The sequence below is a fragment of the Xenopus laevis genome, chromosome 5S (assembly GCF_017654675.1).
Source record: "Xenopus laevis strain J_2021 chromosome 5S, Xenopus_laevis_v10.1, whole genome shotgun sequence".
Classification (NCBI taxonomy): Eukaryota; Metazoa; Chordata; class Amphibia; order Anura; family Pipidae; genus Xenopus; species Xenopus laevis.
This window is the reverse complement of record NC_054380.1, coordinates 71829806-71850538: the sequence shown is the minus strand read 5'-3', so window position 1 is coordinate 71850538 and position 20733 is coordinate 71829806. Positions and strand designations below refer to the sequence as shown.

General features: G+C 38.4%; 1 protein-coding gene across 8 annotated transcripts in view; it reads right to left on the bottom strand.

Moving 5' to 3' along the window:
* epha7.S (EPH receptor A7 S homeolog) overlaps positions 1-20733 on the bottom strand; it is a 147357-nt gene that overhangs the window by 49399 nt on the left and 77225 nt on the right. For all 8 annotated transcript variants that reach the window (XM_018265430.2, XM_041564642.1, XM_041564641.1 and 5 more), the window contains 2 exons: positions 11755-11879; positions 6351-6519 (listed from right to left, as the gene is read on the bottom strand). In XM_018265430.2, coding sequence (XP_018120919.1) covers positions 6351-6519; positions 11755-11879 — 294 coding nt within the window. The remainder of the gene's footprint in view (positions 1-6350; positions 6520-11754; positions 11880-20733) is intronic.

The window sequence follows — 20733 nt, the reverse complement described above, 5'->3', positions numbered from 1 at the left end:
TACTGCAGCCAATGTTTAGATATCGGTTGATCCGCCTTTCCTGAGTTTAGGGCCAATCTGATCGCACTTCTATGATTGTTCATTCTTTCACGGTAGGTGGTTGCAGCTTTTCCTATGTAATGTAGTCCACATGGACACCACGCCATATAAACCACGTGGTCAGTGGTGCAAGTTACCCTATACGAAATGTTAAATTTGTGACCAGTCCTAGGGTGTGTAAATTGGGAGCCCTGTAGCATCCCCGTACAGGTTAGACAGCCAGCACACCTAAAACATCCCTTCCTTAGTGGTTTGTCTAGCCATGTAGTCCCCTTCTTGGGGGTCTCTGTTAGATTCTTCTTCACCAGCATGTCACTCAAATTGGGACCCCTTCGATATGCAACCAATGGAGCTTTTGTCTCAAAAAAAGGCAAACTGCCGTCAGATTTTAAGATTTCCCATCTCTTCTCCAAGGATTTCTTGACCAGTGTACTCTTGTCCGTCCAATTTTTCACAAAAATTAGATCAGGATTTTCTCTGGGGTGATGATCACCTTTAGTTAATAACTCCTCCTGTGTGTATGCCTTGGCCCGTTGTAGCTGTTCGTCTATCAACATCATTGGATATCCCTTGGAGGCAAATTGTGAACTCAACGTAGAGAGTTGTAGTTCCGCCATCTTCCTATCGGAGTTATTACGGATAATACGCAGGAACTGGGAAAACAAGACCCCTCGGGACATATGTGGTGGATGGTGTGAATGTGCATGTACTAGGCTATTGCGGTCAGTGGGTTTTTTGTACAGAAAAGTGCATAGTCTAGCCCCTTGTTTGAAAATGGTGATGTCAAGAAAATGTATTTGCTGTTTATCATATTCCAAACTCAGTTTAATGGGTAAATCCAAACTATTTAAAGAGGAATGGAAACTCTGAAGCTCCTCCTGCGACCCTTGCCAAATCAACAGCAGATCGTCTATGTAACGTTTATAGAAATGGATATTTTTCCCACCCATAGGTAACAAATGTTTGGTCTCATATTGTTCCATATACAAATTAGCGAATGAGGGAGCAACATTAGAGCCCATCGCGGTCCCTGAGATTTGTAGAAAAAAAGTCCCTTTGAATGAAAAATAGTTGTGGGACAATATGAGATCCAAGAGTGACATCAGAAATTCAGTGGGAGGTGTCCCTGTATGCTTTTTGATTAACGCATCCCTGCATGCACCAATACCACCCATATGTGGAATGACAGTATAAAGACTAGACACATCCATCGTAACCAATAGGCTATCCTCTGATACATTCAAGTCTTTTAGGAGTGTAAGTAGATGTGTAGTGTCCCTAATATAGGACTCCATGGACTGTACCGCAGGTTGCAAGTATTGGTCCAGATATTTGGCAACTGGTTGGAATAAGGAATCCATGGCCGAAATAATGGGTCGCCCCGGGGGTTCAGTTAAGGATTTATGTATCTTTGGTAAAGTGTATATAAATGGTATTTTTGGAAATTCTGTCACTAAGAACCTCTGCATACTGTCATTTATCCATCCTGAGTCCCTGGCTAATTCAATGATAGAATCCAACGACCGTTTGTAAGATTTTGTTGGGTCACATGTCAATCTGGAGTACGTGTTTGTGTCAGCTAACTGTTGGAGGATCTCATTTTCATAGTAAGTTTTTTCCAAAAGTACTATTGCTCCACCTTTATCCGCCTGTCTAATGATAAGATTATTGTCAGCTTTCAAAGATTTAAGGGCATCCCTTTCACAGCTCGATAAGTTAGAATACGTGCGGCCTTTCTTAAGATGCATGGTACATGAATCTTTGGCTAATAGATGGGTAAAAGTAGCGATCGACGGGGCTGTGTTTGGAGGTTCAAAGATACTTTTAGGTCTGAGTCCTTTAGCCAGTATCTCCCCTTTATCTTTATCTTTGAAGTAGTCCCTTAATTTAAGATTTCTCTTAAACCTATGTATGTCCTTGTAGACCTCAAATGCATCAGAATGGTTAGTCGGAACGAATTTCAAACCCCTATTTAAAAGTCTACTTTCTCCCATGGTTAAGGAGTGGTTCGATAAATTTACCACTATGTTCTCCTCGCGCCCCTCCGGGGTGGTTTTTTTGTGATGGGTTGTGCCTCCCCTTCTAGTTGCCCTTCTCTTCCTCTGTCCGGGTGGGTGGGAGGGGAAGGGTGAATGCCTAAAAAAGGTTGAGCGGTACGTGTAGAGGTACTGGGATCCGAATCAGTGGAGTCCCCTGAACTATCAATTGTATTTAGTGTTCTTGGTTTAAATCTCCGACTCGATCTCCTAGTGGTTTGATCAGAAAGCCCCAGTAACCATCTATATACTTTTTTCTGCCTATAGTCCTCCTTCACAATTAACAGTTTATTTTCTTTAAATGATAGCAGTTCCTGTCTATACTTCTGTAGATTCGACTCAATATTCTTTAACCAGTCCACAGATTTGTCTTGAGATAACTGTAGCAAGTGGTCAGTTTCAAAATTCGAGATATCAGATTGTGTCTGTTTCAATTCCTTTCCTACAAATTCAATAACCAGTAAAAGTAAATCGGATGAACATTTGGTCAAGATCTTACACCACTTGCTACAGAAATCTGGGTTGGAACGACCCAGGGTGGGAATATTTCTGAAATGAAAACCTCTAGGGATAAGTTTTTGTCTGTGATAACTGGACAAATATGACCCGTGTAAATGTAAATCAACTTCCCTTTTCTTTAAGCTTAACACATGATGATATAAGTCCCGAGGGGTCCTACCAGTATCAGCCGAGACAGGTAAATCAGCGAATAGGATTCTTTCAGCGTCCTCTGTTGAGAAAGTGTGTTCCCCTGTGGTATCAACTTCTGTTTGCGTAAGAACTGTATCCATTTCCAAGCGATGATTTAATCAAGATGTATGGTGTATTGTTGTGGAGTAATCCTCATGCTCAAGTTGCAATATTGGTCGATAAGAACACAAAATTTATGAAAAAGGCCGGGTGCTGCCAGTAAGAGCCGGCCCCTAACCAGTTGCCAAATATCTGGACCAATACTTGCAACCTGCGGTACAGTCCATGGAGTCCTATATTAGGGACACTACACATCTACTTACACTCCTAAAAGACTTGAATGTATCAGAGGATAGCCTATTGGTTACGATGGATGTGTCTAGTCTTTATACTGTCATTCCACATATGGGTGGTATTGGTGCATGCAGGGATGCGTTAATCAAAAAGCATACAGGGACACCTCCCACTGAATTTCTGATGTCACTCTTGGATCTCATATTGTCCCACAACTATTTTTCATTCAAAGGGACTTTTTTTCTACAAATCTCAGGGACCGCGATGGGCTCTAATGTTGCTCCCTCATTCGCTAATTTGTATATGGAACAATATGAGACCAAACATTTGTTACCTATGGGTGGGAAAAATATCCATTTCTATAAACGTTACATAGACGATCTGCTGTTGATTTGGCAAGGGTCGCAGGAGGAGCTTCAGAGTTTCCATTCCTCTTTAAATAGTTTGGATTTACCCATTAAACTGAGTTTGGAATATGATAAACAGCAAATACATTTTCTTGACATCACCATTTTCAAACAAGGGGCTAGACTATGCACTTTTCTGTACAAAAAACCCACTGACCGCAATAGCCTAGTACATGCACATTCACACCATCCACCACATATGTCCCGAGGGGTCTTGTTTTCCCAGTTCCTGCGTATTATCCGTAATAACTCCGATAGGAAGATGGCGGAACTACAACTCTCTACGTTGAGTTCACAATTTGCCTCCAAGGGATATCCAATGATGTTGATAGACGAACAGCTACAACGGGCCAAGGCATACACACAGGAGGAGTTATTAACTAAAGGTGATCATCACCCCAGAGAAAATCCTGATCTAATTTTTGTGAAAAATTGGACGGACAAGAGTACACTGGTCAAGAAATCCTTGGAGAAGAGATGGGAAATCTTAAAATCTGACGGCAGTTTGCCTTTTTTTGAGACAAAAGCTCCATTGGTTGCATATCGAAGGGGTCCCAATTTGAGTGACATGCTGGTGAAGAAGAATCTAACAGAGACCCCCAAGAAGGGGACTACATGGCTAGACAAACCACTAAGGAAGGGATGTTTTAGGTGTGCTGGCTGTCTAACCTGTACGGGGATGCTACAGGGCTCCCAATTTACACACCCTAGGACTGGTCACAAATTTAACATTTCGTATAGGGTAACTTGCACCACTGACCACGTGGTTTATATGGCGTGGTGTCCATGTGGACTACATTACATAGGAAAAGCTGCAACCACCTACCGTGAAAGAATGAACAATCATAGAAGTGCGATCAGATTGGCCCTAAACTCAGGAAAGGCGGATCAACCGATATCTAAACATTGGCTGCAGTATAAACATACATTACCACAATTCAGACATATGATCATAGACCACGTACCGGTCCCCATAAGGGGTGGGAACAGGGACTTACTATTAGTCCAAAGAGAATCGATGTGGATTTACAAATTAGACACTCTCACTCCCCATGGTCTCAATGAAACCTTACCTATGTCTCCTTTTTATTAACAGCTACTTTCTACCAACAGATCCATACAGACTTGTATGATATGAGAAGTGGGATCATTGTATACTTGGTTGCAGCAACTCAGGATGTTATGGGACTGTACAATCATAATTAAATAGCAGTAACTATGTATATTTCCTTAGGAGTCTCATTTCAGTGGCGAATAAGAGACACTGTTTCTTTCAGAATGGACACATAGAAGATGGATTGATACTGTTGCTATTTAGCCAATAAGCGTTTAAGACTGACATACTAATGTCGATTGATGTTATGTTTATTTGATGGAATGTATCTTTTGGTGATTGATTAACTAGGATACTGTTTTTCAGGTGCCTTGCTCTCTATACCCCCCTATGGAATACGAAGGGTGGCGATTGAAGGTCGGCCGTGAGTAGTGACACATGCCTCTGCGCATAAGTAAGTAAACCCTGACTGCCCTACCCGCTAGTAGCACGAGCACAATGATGCAAGACTGTGGAATGCTCACAACCGATGGACGTCCGATCGCTCATACACGACTCAAAGACGATGTTCGATCATGATCTGATGTGTTGACAGGGCTCCCCTCTGACTGATGGATTGGCGTGAGCACGGTGGTCCTTTGGACAACCTGTGCTACACGCTGCTCTTGTTGGTCGGATCAAAGGGGGCCCTTGATGAGGACGAAGTCGTACGCCTGAGCGGTGTGCTGAATGATGGCAACATGGAAACGTATGGACACCCTAAACCGTACGCGGATTGGTGGTATTGGTAGTGGCCGGCGCTGCTTCTCGCCAAATAAGGATGAAGACCAGACGAGCTGCGGGTAAAGGAGTTCTACCGCGAGTCCGCCGCTCCTATTGGCAGCCGGTGACACACGCTGATCGGTGCTATGATGAGAGGCCGGTACTCCATACGGACGCAGGGGGACGAATACACTGCGAGCCACAGGGTGATTGATGGATGAACATACTCCAATCAGACACTTGGATGCTCAGGGGTCGTGAAGGGCTCGCTTAGGCCACGGACCGCTGTTGGATTTATGATGCGGGCATAAGGGGCTTACTATTGCATGGATCGGAGGCATGTGTCCTACAGAGGCGGCGATAAGGTAAAACATATGCACTGTTGATTTATTCCTGGGGGCATGAGATTAATAGCGCACCTTGTGTGCGCTATTTAGAAGAAATGTTTTTAAATTCACTCAGCAACACCGGATAGCAGCACGTTAATATAAGTGTCACTGTTTATAGATTTTAATATATGGTTTTTTAATAAGTCCTGAATTGGACTTAATGATAGACACTAGAACATTATTTGCTAGACCCCACCCACTAGGGGGCTACACACGTTATGTTCACGATCACCAATGAAAACACAGTGGTGTGATGACGTCATCACCTCATGGTTGGCGCCATTTTAGCATTTAAATATGTGTGTTGTGTGTGCAGTTTTCACCTCCTGAAGACGGCTTAAGTTAGGAGCCGAAACGTCGAAAATAAAGTAAATTTTTGTTTTTTCAACACTTATGAAAGTCCTGGTTGTGCGCTTTTTTTTTGATCATTTTGCTGTTTATGTTTTAACCAGCACCTAGGCATTTACTCACACTTGGGAGTGCTACAGACTGTGAATTTTGCTATATATATATATATATATATATATGCTGCTGATCAGTTGTCAATTGTAAATGTATTTGCAGGTATAGCAGCAAGTTATTGTGAGCCAATAATGTCATGCACCAATTTCTCATGGTATGTATGCAATATGAACATTAAGCAAATATGTAATACACCAAACAGGTAAACATAATTTACCTGTAGCCTCCTCAATGGTTGTGACATCAAGTCTTGGGCTATACATTCCATAACCAGCAGCGGTAAAAGCACGGATTTGAAAAATATATGGAGTCCCTGGTCGAAGATTGTTAATCGAAACTGAAGTAGATTTTGTTTTCAATGTTGAGTATGTGCGTTCTCTCTGGTCCTAAAGGAAATTAATTCAATGCAAATATGGATTATTTATTGTTTAAATATTATTGTAAAAAAATCAACAAACAGTTAAAGGGGATCTGATAAATAATATGCATTCATAGATTTAAGGCCATTCTGTACACTCTAAAAACAAAATAGTAAAAGTTCAGATATGAGCCTTAATATACAGAACATGCCAGGTGTAACTGTCCAGCCAACTTGAGCTGCCATGGGAAGGGATGAGTTAAAGCTAGTTTTACTATGCTCACCACTCCTATCCTAGGGAAAATGGTAAAACTCTGTATAACTTAATTGTATTTGATTTGTATTGTAAAACAACAGCTTGAGGTACACTGACAGGATATGCCAAGACTAGGAAGATATCCAACACTAGTTACTCTAAAATCGTTTACACTTGTTAACCTCTTAAAGGGGACCTGTCACCCTAAGAAACAATTCCAAATTCTTTTCTATCATGTTAGTTGAGCAAACTAAACTTTTTGTACACTATATTTATTATTTAAATGTAGTTTTCTTCACTTTTGGAATTACACTATCACACCAAGAGGGCAGCAGCCATTTTGAAAACACTGTTATTTAGATAAATTGTGTCACCCCAAAATTGTGCCCATACACAGTCCCTTACATAATTGGAGGGAAGGGGCAATGTAAGAAGTGCAGTGCCATGTAGGAAGTGCTGAATGGAAAGTGAAAGTAATTGACTCAGGCATAGAGGCAGGGCAGGTAATGTTTGATTGACAGCTCAGATATTTAAACACCTTTATAACAGGTTTAGATGTTGAAAATTATTTGTGTTTCATATTTTATTTGCGATGAACTTTCATTATGCAGCTTTTTATGTGTAGGTGACAGGTCCACTTGAACATTTCCTTTCCTCCCAATAATTACTCCAAAAAGATCTTGAAAGATAATAAACAAACAAAACTATTTTTGAACTAAAATCATATGTGCTAGGGATATAATGTAGGTATAATTATCAAGATACACTGATTATTTTGTATTACAGGTATGGGAACAGTTATCCATAATGCTTGGGATCTTTCCGTAATTTGGATCTTCATACCTTAAGTCTGCTAGAAAATTATATAAAAATAAAAAAACCCCAATAAGCTGGCTTTGCTTCCTTTAAGGGAATTGTTTAGTGTAAAAATAAAAATTGGGTAAATAGATAGGCTGTGCAAAATAAAAAATGTTTCTAATATAGTAAGTTAGCCAAAAATATAATGTATAAAGGCTGGAGTAACTGGGTGTGTAACATAAAAGCCAGAACTCTACTTCCTGCTTTTCAGCTCTCTTGGTTTACACTGACTGGTTACCAGGCAGTAACCAATCAGAGACTTGAGGGGGGGGGGCACATGGATCATATCTGTTGCTTTTGAATCTGAGCTGAATGCTGAGGATCAATTGCAAACTCACTGAACCGTTATGTCCCATGTGGCCCCCCCTTCAAATCGCTGACTAGCTCAGAGTTATAGAGCTGAAAAGCAGGAAGTAGTGTTCTGGCTGTTTTATTAGATTTCTGTTCACTCCAGCCTTTATACATTACATTTGTGGCTAACTAACTATATTAGAAACATTTTTTATTTTGCACAGCCTATCTATATACCCAATTTTTATTTTCACACTGAACTGTTTCTTTAAGGATTAATTATATCTTGCTTTACAAGCTACTGTTTTATTATTACAGAGAAAAAGGAATTCATTTTTATAAATTTGGAGATGGCCTTTCCATAATTCGGTTATTCAGTAACTGATCCCATTTCCCCGATCCCCTCTATTACAATCAACAATACCAGAAGGATATAGAAGGATATACAGTATACATTCTTAATTCTAAGTCTAAATCTAAACCTCTCATATAATACCTTCTAATAAAGCACAACAATTTTGACAAATGCCCTCACTGAAACCCCACCCAGTTTTACCAAACTGTAACACTGATATTCTGTTCATTTCAGCCAAAGCCTGTCTCTATTTTTGTGGGAATTTGTGCTGTGGAGCACAGCATGTAAAGTTCCTTTGTTTCATAAGTATTTTAAAATGTAAAGTAATAAAGGTCATTCTTTAGAACAGGTATGGGACCTGTTATCCAGAATACTTGCATACCTTGGGTTTTTGGATAAGGGGTCTTTCTCCATACCTTAAGGGACCTATTTATCAAAGTTTGGATTTTAATGGTTTTACAGGTTTTTGAAACCAAAACTAAACTACGAATGTCATGACATTTATTAAAATATCTAAATAAAAAAATACGAAAACAAAATGATGTTAAACTATGCGCTAAAAAATTAGAATATCTCACAAGCCTCTAAAAATTTTAGTTTTCCATAGCGAAGAAAAATCTGAAAACCTCAAAGTCCAAATTAATTTAAAACGGTTCAATAAGATTGCAGCTCCCACTAACTTCCTTAGGACTTCGACAACTTTTATCTGGCGAAGTTTTATATTAGAGGTTTTGGTGGGTTTTTTTTATTCTTAATAAATCTCGAGTTTTTATAGTTTTTTCTTAAAATGGGAAAACCAGGAATCTTTAGAGATTCTTGGAAAAATCAAAATTAATTCTACTAAAAAAATTATTTACAGTAAAATATAAATTAAACCCAATAGCACTGTTTTGCCTTCAATAAAGATCAATTATATTTTTGGGATCAAATAAGAGGTACTGTTTTATTATTACAGAGAAAAAAGAAAATAATTTTTAGAAATTTTAATTATTTAAAATGGAATCTACAGGAGATGTCCTTCCCGTAATTCTGAACTTTCTGGATAACAGATCGCATACCTGTGTAGTGCACATTATTTTCACAGTCTCATGGTGCTGATCCCTTGTGATCCAATCATCAACCTTCGATTCAATTTTATTAATACATTTCAATTGGTCGAAATTTCAAATTTACGGGAGTTTAGGGGAGTTAACTCACATGAATTCAAATTCGGCCTTTGATAAATAAGCCTCATAGTCTCAGAAATATACCCACAGCACAGATACCATTTTTGACACTGTGCTGATGTACTAGATTAGCTATTTTAGCATATGATGGGTTTGCAAACTATAGCCTTTGTCAAATGGGATTCTAGCAAAGGCTATAGAGCTGAAGCATTGGGGTATTCTCATCTTTGGCATAGTGTATCAGTTCCTTGTGGTTTGTTTCTCTTTTTGCCTTGAACTTACAAAATTGGTGGTATGTATATATTTGCAGGGGCGATTCTTGCTATAATGCCGCCTGAGGCGGCCTTCTTTCGCCGCCCCCTTCCCTCCTCCCGGCACTAACCTTTATAGCGCCGGAGAGGGCAGGGGCGGTCCGCGACGATTCGTGCAGAGAGCGCAACAGCGCTCTCTGCGCTAGAAGAGCCGAATTTCCGGTTTGAAAACCGGAAATTCGGCTCTTAGTTACCAGGAGCGGCATTTTTGCCGCCCCTGGCAACCAGGGGGGCGCTGCCGCCTGAGGCGAGTGTCTCAACTCGCCTCATTGGTGGAGCGCCCCTGTATATTTGTCAGTATTATTGTGTATAGATTGTTTTGGATAAGATATTGGTTTATCTGATGTGCATTTTATTCCAATAAATCTATATAAAATAAATTTACTTTATACCACCTGTATATTATTTAGAGTGTGCAAACCCATCATATGCTAAAATAGCTAATCTAGTACATCAGCACAGTGTCAAAAATGGTATCTGTGCTGTGGGTATATTTCTGAGACTATGAGGCTCATTTATCAAAGGAGAGTGAGTTTTTAAAAAAAAAACTAAACTCCTATAAATTTGAAATTTTTACCAATGGAAATATATTAATAAAAAAGAGTTTTTAAAACTCAAATCAAATTTGATTTGAATTTTTAAAAACTTGATTTGATTTGTTGTTTTACCCCGAAAAAAACTCAAATATCAGGAAGGCTGCAAACAACTCCAAATTGATCCCTGGGCCTCTCCCATAGGCGTAAACAGCAATTCAGCAGGCAAATAGTTGAATTCAAGTTCTTAAAGGACAGAGTATGATCAATCTCGAAAATTGAATTAAATTATTTTTAAAAAAACTGGAATGGAATTTTAATAACTCCCTAGTCGAATTTGACAGTTTTGACCATAAAAAAAATTAAACTTCTAATCTGAATTTTCAATTTGACCCTTGATAAATCTGCCCCTATATGTAACTTTTTTAGCCTTGCACTAGAAATACTTGGGTATAGTGCTGGTGCACCTAATATCCTGGTGTCTTATCTTCATTGTATTGTGTAAGTATATTTGCAGTATGATAAATCTCGAAAATCAAATTCATATGTTTTTAAAAACTCAAATTGAATTTTAATAACTCCCTGGTTTGACCATAAAAAAAATTGTATTGTGTAAGTATATTTGCAGTACCGTATATACTCGAGTATAAGCCGACCCGAGTATAAGCCGAGGTACCTAATTTTACCTACGAAAACTGGGAAAACTTATTGACTCGAGTATAAGCCTAGACACAACTACAGCCCTGTCTCCCAGCAGCGCACATTCCGCCAAAGCGACCCCCCAGCGATCAACCGGACTTCTTTGCAAAGTTGATGGTGACAGAGAATTGCCAAACGGATTACTGTGTGCATTGTCCCACTGTCCCACTACCATGTGCAGAGGGTGCTGTGTGATATTGCCATCACTGTTAATCCTTCATATAACCAACAGAGTGCGCTGTGTGATATTGCAGTCACTGTTATTCTTTCATATAACCAACAGAGGGCGCTGTGTGATAATGCAGTCACTGTTATTCTTTCATATAACCAACAGATGGCGCTGTGTGATATTGCAGTCACTGTTAATCTTTGATAAAACCAACAGAGGGCGCACTGTTATTCTTTCATATAACCAACAGATGGGGCTGTGTGATATTGCAGTCACTGTTATTCTTTCATATAACCAACAGATGGCGCTGTGTGATATTGCAGTCACTGTTATTCTTTCATATAACCAACAGAGGGAGCACTATTATTCTTTCATATAACCAACAGATGGCGCTGATGGCTACTGCCCGCTGACTCGAGTATAAGCCGAGGTAGACTTTTTCAGCACATCTTGGATGCTGAAAAACTCGGTTTATACTTGAATATATACGGTAATCTCTGCAAGGTATGTACATCATTAGGCTTCAAGGGGTTAAGGCATAGAATCCAGTTAAAGTTCTCTCACTGTATCCGTCTTACAGATCACCTATTGTCTACTAGGCATTAGAGATTGTGAAAGCACTTACTTTCTCATAATATTTGATTTCATATTCTGTAATGACACCATTGGGATGGTCAGGCTCCTGCCAGGACAAATCAACAATGCGCTGTAATACTCTTTCCTTCATTACTCCACTAACTTGTGAAGGAGCTGGAAAAAGACAAAGAGAAGCATTTATTTTGATATATCAAAACACAATCATTTTTATACAGGGTGACATGTATTTAGCTGGAAAGAAGTACCTTTCCCATAAAGTAGAATTCAGATACTGATGGATATTCAAAAGTGTCTTTATTGCACTCATAAACTATAATCGAAACGTAAATGAAAGTGCAAATAGCAGAAGACAGCATTGTTGGATTTGATGTAAACAGGAATTGATGGCATTAGACTGACAATCAAACAAATGAATTCTAATTAAGCCAAAAACCGACGGCTTTCAGATTAATCTCTTGTAATGCACTGACCAAATATTTATTGTTCATTAAAGTACAATAAAAAAAACATCATGTTGGTTTTTTAAAGTGAGTGCACATATTAAATAAGCATTTTATTGGTAGGAACCAAGCCCTTTAAATCATATGTAAACAAGTGAGTTCAAAGATACACTTTTTAAAAAGTTGTGGTAACTTTATGGCTTGATGGTTGTAAGCTACACTAGTAATTGTTGTCAATTGGATTCAATGTACACTTAGGGGCAGATTTATCAAGGGTCTAATTTCGAAGATAAAAATACTTCGAAATTCGACCAATACTTTGACTTCGCATATCGAAGTCGAAGTTTTTTTCATCGAATTAGAGTATCCTGCAGTCGAAGTAAAATCGTTTGATCGAACAATTAAATCCTTCGAATTGAACGATTCGAAGGATTTCAGCGATCGATCGAATGATTTTACTTTGACTTCCAAAAACTTACAAAAATGCTCTAGAAGGTCCCCATAGGCTAACATAGCACTTCAGCATCTTTAATTTGGCGAAGTATTGAAATCAAAGTTTTTTTTAAAGAGACAGTACTTCGATTATCGAATGGTCAAATATTGAAACGTTTTTACTTCGAATCGAAGTCTTGTATCCTATTGTCAAAGTATCCAAAAAATTACTTCGAATTTTGATTTTTTTTTTTTAATCGAAATTTCCCTCAAATTAACTTTGACGCTTGATAAATCTGCCCCTTAAGTAGGAAACTCCTGTACAAATTACACCCTTGTGCAGTGGAAGAGGAAAGGCATGCAAGAATGTGGGATATTAGTAGTGATGGGCGAATTTGCGCCGTTTCGCTTCGCCGAAAAATTCGCGAATTTCGCGCGAAATTCGCGAAACAGCGAAAAATTCGCAAAACGGCGCCGGCGTCTCGTTTTTGACGCCGGCGCCCGTTTTTGACGCCGGCGCCCGTTTTTCCGACGCCGGCGCCCGTTTTTTGCGAATTTTTACCGCAAATTTTCGCGGGTGTTTCGCGAATTTATTCGCTCGGCGCGAATCGCGCAAATTCGCCGCGAATTTGCGCCTGGCGAATAAATTCGCCCATCACTAGATATTAGTGCTGAAATCCTGGGATAGTTCCAAGGAATTGGCTACTTAGCATTTTCCTTAAAGGGCAACTTTACCTTTGTAATTCATACTTTACCAAGGGGCACATTTACTGAGGATCGAATTTCGAAGTGCAAAAAACTTCTAAATTCGACCATCGAATAGGGTAGTTCGACATTCAAAGTTGAAGGATTTTTAAAATCATAAGATGAAATCCTTTGAATCGAACGATTCCAACAATTTAATTGTACAATCGTACGATTTAACCATAAACTGATTTCTCAAAACTTGCCCAAACACTCAAGATAAGGTTATAGTAGTTCCCCCAAAGACTAAACAGCAATTTGGCAGGTTTAAGATGGCGAAGTGTCAAAGTCAAACTTTTTTAAAGAGACAGTACTTCGATTTTCGAATTCAACGTTTTTCACTTCGAATCAAAGTCGACTTTGGCCTATTCGATGGTCGAAGTATCCAAAAATTACTTTGAAATTCGAAGTTTTTGAAATTTAAAAAATTAACTTTGACCCTTAGTAAATGTGCCCTCAACTGTCTGTGACAGAAAGAACTGTCACAGACATAAAAAGCAGTATAAAAAAAGTCATTTGGAAATTAAACATGAAACTAAACAGAAGCATAAAGGTGGAGCAGACAATTACATTGACGTCCCATTTGTCACTGACCTCCACACAACCCCCATCCTCCTTACTGTCAATAAATGTGTAGTCTGTAAATGGGCAAGTTTTTTGGGGGTGATAAAAAATAACAGTGTCACCAAAATGGCACCTGCCGGCTTACTGCGCTTGTAAATTCTAAGACTGAAGGAAACCACATTTAAATAATTTATATAATGTAAGTTTATTTTAAAGTGGACCTGTCACCCAGACACAAAAATCTGTATAATAAAAGTCCTTTTAAATTTAAACATGAAATCCAATTTCTATTTTTTATTAAAGCATTCATAGCTGCTGTAAGCTCATTTAAAAATCTCCGCTGTCAATCAAATATTGTCTGACCCTCCTCCCAGTGTACACAAGTGGTAGTATAAAGGTCTTGGGAACCATGTGGTCTGGGTCCATTACTATAGCCCAACCAAGCAGGCTGGAAGGGAATGGGTAGTGTGATCCTAGGACCAGTGCCCTAGTAAAGTGATTAGCAGTACTAGCTAGCTAGCTTCGGTAGCCGAGCAGCTCAAAGCTCCGACGAGGAGACATTAGAGGGATTAAGATCCCGGGTACTAATAGCCCAGAAGTAGGGACAAAGTGTTGAGACTAGGGATGATAGGAATTCCTCTAGATGCCAACTAATGAGATCCTGAAAACTGGCTGTACCTTCCACATTACTGCTACCTCTGCTAACATGAACCCTTGCCTGTAGATGGCGAATGGTTGAAGTCGAATTTTTAAAGTACACGATTTTTAGTACATTATAAATTTCGATATTCAAATGTTAAATTCAAATCGAATTTGTACTATTCCCTAGTCGAAGTACACAAAAAAAACTCAAAATTAGATTTTTTTTTCATTTGAAAATTCACCTCGACCTTTGATAAATACGCCCCTTTGTAAAAGTTCAAGAAATCCGATTTTTAAAACAATTGTTTGTATAATGTAAATCATCAGCTCACTATAATACTGTATATATTCTGCAAAATCTCCCCTGCAGTACTAGTTGAGGCAGGCATCTTGGATTTCACTCCCTCCTCTTACCTACATCTTTGCAGCCAACTGCAGCTCTGAAATCTCCTACATGCTCAGTTGAAATTCTTTGGTTGCCTAGCCTCTGTGTTAGCTGCTGTTCAATAGTGCTGCCACCTTCTGGAAGTTAGTGTGTGCCCTTCATTTGTATAATGACATCACCAGCAGGGGACAAGATGGGGACATTTTGTAATACCTCTAGTGGAGGAGTTTATTAAAGCTAGGCATTCTGGGTAGAATACTCAGGGCAGTGCTACAATCTGAGCATGCTCATGAACTCATTTGCATGTTAGTGTCAAATGGACTCCCTCAGTGAAAGAACCCATTTGACAAAGTAAGGGATTTTTTAAAAACTGCTGTTTTTTTTCAAAAAACTGTATATGTAGTTTGATTAAACGTGTTTAGCTTGTACTGGTCAGATTGTTAATATGTGTTTGAGTTTGACTGTGATAGGTGCCCTATTATGTCGACTGGTTTTGCTTCCAATAAGGGTTATTTATATGTAAATTTGGAGCAAGTACAACATACTGTTTTATTATTACAGAGAAAAAGGAAATCATTTTAAAAAATTTGGATAATTTAATGTCTATAATGGCATTTCAGTAATTCGGATCTTCCTGGATAGTGGGTGTCTGAATAATGGATCCCATACCTGTAATATATGTGGAAATGTTTACAAAATAAAACTCTGTTCACATTTTCTCTGGCCCAATAGGGTTATATTTATAGTAAATTCTTATTCACAGTTGCGGATTGAAATAATAACAGGTTCATTATTATACCTGGTTTTATATAAACATTCAATCCTGTTATTGTCTTAGGATGATGCTTATCAGGGGATATAAACCTGAGCACTGTTTTCAGGGCTGCTGTAGTAGTGATATTGGGGGGGGATAAAACAAATATCTGATCATCACTAGTGCAGTACTGCAGCAGCACTTAAAGAGGTGGCCCCTTACACACACAAGTAATGAACAGGGGGAACAGGGGAGGCTGGGTGTTTTAAAAGCGTGATTATAAATCCATATTGATATATTCTTGTGAGCATCTAGAAAGTGTAACAACTACTTATAATAATATTCATTATATAAAACATACAGTAAAGCAAACTCGGTGACAATACGCCTATGATTAAAGGAGAAGGAAAGCTACCAAACCAGTTTATTGCCAATAGATTAGCTACAATAGTGCAAGCTATAACACTATATTCAATCTGCAGAATGATTTACCATACCTGAGTAAAAAGCTCTAGAAGCTCTTTCTGTTTGTTTATGATAGCAGCTGCCATATTAGCTTGGTGTGAAATCACTTCCTGCCTGAGTTTCTCCCTGCTCACTCATAACTCCGGGCTCAGATTACAGCAGGGAGGGTGGGGGAAAAGGATGGGGGAGAAAGGAGCAAACTGAGCATGCTTTACCCTAGCCCTGGAAGTTTATGCTGAAAACAAGAAGTCTGATTCGGAAGACCATGTGTACACAATAAAAGGAAATGCTGTGTTTCTTTTGACAGAGGACTCAGAGCAGCATTACTTTGAGGGTTTACTAGTGTCTTTACAGTGCATAGACCTTTCTGATAAAGCTTACTTAATTTTAGCCTTTCCTTCTCCTTTTGGAGATGCTAGTTGTAGTTTAAAAGTCAGTGAAGCAGGCGTACACACACAATCACAAGCACGCACACACACATGCAAATGAATTCTTAATTGGCAGCAGCTGTTTAGTTCTGTATAAAATTGATTTTCATCCTAAAGCTGTGTAAGGGGCCATGAGTCACATCTGACCAGTTTATCGCCAGTTAGTTGCTAAGCAAAGAGGGCCCTTGAGCCCCTCTGGATTATGCACATCAGTATCCGCCACTACTAATGAAGTTCATGACAAAAGTGGCATTTGATCTTTTAGCTTCAGATGCAGTACATTATATTTAAATGCACACATAATCCTTTCCATCATACTCTCAGGTATAGTATAAATCCAAAAAAAAAAAAAAAATGATTTGGGTGAGATCAGTGTTTAGGTCACCAGTGAGTTCACTTTCCAAGACTAAATAACACATACTGTACTTAATATCCTGCAAAAATAAAAATAACCTATCACTAGGTCTATCAAATGTCACTCAGTGTGACAGTCACACTTGTTTAGGCCTAGCCTACTGCTCTCATGCTGGAAAAACAGAAAAAGCTAAAATTGAAGGTGTCTTGCAGGAACTTGATTGACCTAGTAATAAACTGTTCATTCCCCGAATGAAAGTCCTGCACTGGGTCGGATACTCACAAAGTGGTTAGGTTTTGGGCAGAATCCCAGATTCCCTGGCTGTGTGGGTGGTCCACAGGTGACCCGCCTGGTAACTAGCTAAGGTGCAGGACTGGTCCCCTCACACCCTCCCCCGTGGTGCAGGCATTTTTTTTGTTGCTTTCCTGGTTTGTGGATGATTGGTGATTAACGAGTGCTGTCCCCCCCCCATGGTGACAACCCTTACAGACTAGGGTAACGTCAGTTCCAGTTTCACTGGTTCCCAGGTCAGAAGGTAAATTACCTCAGGGTCAGGTAGGGGGATGTGTTGGATGGCCAGGTGGGTCAGCGGGTCCAGGTTGAGCACAGGTCCTTCTGATTGGACCTGTACAGGACTCTATCATTTTGGGTGATCATGTAACAGCTCTGAAGTAAGGGAGGGGGGGGGCAAGCAGGGCTTGAAAACTCTCAGTACCCTGGGCCCAGGGTTGGCATCATAAACATTGATACACATAATATATCTAAGAGGGATAAGTATCTTCCCCTATAAGCTATAATTACAAAATATTGCAACTCTCACACAAAACTTAAACTAAGCTTTTAACTTACACAATTATGGCATCCCTTATCCAAAAACTCATCATCAAGCTCCAAATTATGGGAAGGTTTAAGCAAATACATTTTAATTTTCCTTAATTATTTTTTTTCTCTCTGTAAAAATAAAATAGTTTGTTGTACTTAATGGTAACCAAGTTTCAAAAAACCATATTGGTAGTAAAACAATCATATTGGTTTATTTAATGTTTTTTTTAATAGACAATAAATAACAGAAATATCCCTTTACCCTGAAAACCCCAGGTGCCAAGCATTCTGGATAATAGATCCTATACCTGCATCACCATTTGTAAACTGGTTTATCATCTAATTGCAAGATTCTTAATATTGGATTTTTGGTTAAGAAGATATACTGAGACTGATGGCATACAATTCAGAGCAACAGATCAATGCAGATTTAGCATTTATTTAGAACAGAAATCTGCTAAAAATTAGACTCCAGATTAGAAATGTAAGACACTGTTTTAAAATTCAGAGGGCTGCTGGAATATGTCAATCGAATATATTTCAGGTTGTGGAATGAGAAAAACAAATTCACCCATTAACTTGATCAGAGATGATAAACTAGTTTTTTATCTGACTAAATGGACAGAAACACTACACTGTCTGCATTTTAGCCCAGCATTTAGAAATCAGTTTAAGTATACCACATTATATTTTTTGAAATTGTTCAGAACACATCCTTGTGAATAAAAATCTGCTCATAAGTTCAAAGATCATATTAAAATGACTGATACTAAATAACGCTGCTAGTAATTTGTACCCCTTAAATCGTATCTCTTGTTTTCTTCAGTGACCTTATTTTATAGTGATGCTACCATTGCTCAGCTCTGGTTAAAGAAAAAAATAAAATTAATACAGGGACTCTAGGACACCACTTGACTTCAGGTCATAAGCTACAGACCAGTCATGCATGTTAAATTTAGATTCTCATCCTACTGCATTCTCATAGAAGCAACAGGTCTTCAAGCAATAAAAAGCAGTTTCACAGGGAACTCAATAAGGTGTGAATTACAAATTGGTCCCACTGTTATGGAGACTTAGATTCAACATAACCACATCTTTCTGTATGTGCACCAAAATTTAATAAGACATACTTGCTGTGCTAGGAGCATTTTCTCAGTTTTCAATAAAGAAGAAAAAAGAGAAACACTTTCAGTAGAAACTTTACACATGCTCATAAGAAAAATTTGTATTATTATTATTATTATTTATATAGCGCCAACATATTGCGTAGCACTGTAAAGTAAATGTGATTATACAACTAAATCACATGAATTATATACATAGAACATATGGAGTTACATACATCACAATCAATACTGGTACAAAAGGTGAGGAAGGCCCTATGCAGAAAGAGCTTTCACTCTAAAGGGAAGGGAGTAATACACAAGGTGTGGGTGTGGGCAAGATCAAATTAAGTGGGTGAGAAATGTGGTACTGTATGTGATGTTGCGTTTGGTAGTTAAAGAGAGTGAGGGTAGGCTTCTCGAAAGAAGTGCTTTTTAAGAGATTTCTAGAAAGCAGAAAGGTTGGGAGAAAGTCGGACAGACGGAGAGAGTTCCAGAGGAGGGATGCAGCCCTTGCAAAGTCTTGAATGTGAGCATGTGAGGAGGTAATGAGAGAAGAGTTGAGTAGCAGGTCAGTAGAGGAGTGTAGTACATCAGGTCCATCCCCATGCCCTGGCTACACAATTAAACTGTGAAGAGAATGGGGGAATGTGGGGAGAGCAGCGATTTCAAGGAAGTGCTGAATGGAAGGTGAAAGTAATTGTCTGTCCCGCCTCTATACCCAGGTAGGGAGGGGCAGACAATATTTGATTGACAGCTGAGATTTTTAAATGAGCTTACAACAGCTATGAATGCATTAATAAAAATAGAAATTGGATTTCATGTTTAATTTAAAAATTACTTTTCATTCTAATGCACAAACAAGATTCTGAGATGATGCAAAATAGGATTATGAATATTTTTTTTGGGTGAAGGGTCCCCTTTAAGCAAAGAACTTGAAAATGTAAGAAAGACTACCACACTTTATCTGTTATTAGGCATGTAAAACTTACTGCATTGAAGGAAAATCACTGTGTGCATAAACCATTGATTCAATTTGCACCACACTGGTGTATGTGTCTTATCTTATAGAGTATTGACATGAATCTACCATACTTAACCTCTCTAAAATACCATACCTGCATACCTTAAAGTGGTTGCAAAAATTAGGGAGTCATAACTAAGATCCATTGAATCAAAATTTATTTTAATCTGTCAAAATATAGAACCATACACTGAACATATGTCCAAAATGCACATTAACCCTAATATGTATATTAAAATGTGAGAATGTGATATAAACATACAGTAACAACAAAAGTAGCTTGTCTTCCACTACCGAGAGTTTAAAGTCACATAACTTTCAGGGGGTGATTTATCAAGGTTCGAATTTGAATTTTTGCCATGATTCGAATTCACAAATTTAAATAATATTTACAAAAACTCAAATGTCTGGTATTTATTAAGTAAAAAAACCGGCACCTAAAAGCTGGCGAGTTCATGTAGAAGTCAATGGGAGTTGTTCTAGGCAATATTCAAGGCATTTTCTAAATTCAAGTTTTCGAGTTTGAGTTTGTAATTTCACAAATTCTAGTTTTTTAAGCCTATAAACTCGAAACATTACATTTTTTTCACAATTGTATTCAATCGAGTTTTTTTACTTTCAGATGTTTTCATAAATAAGGAAACATTCAAGTTTTTTTAAATTGTACGTTTATACGAATAGACAAAACCTCACAAATTAAATTTTTGATAAATAAGCCAATAAAAGTAGGGGTAGCTTATTTTTAAAGGATGACTAAAGCTTAACTAAAGAAGTAGGCTAGAAACCAGTGCAACTAGCATCAACATTTAGGGGCATATTTATCAAGGGTCGAATTTCGAATTGAAAAAA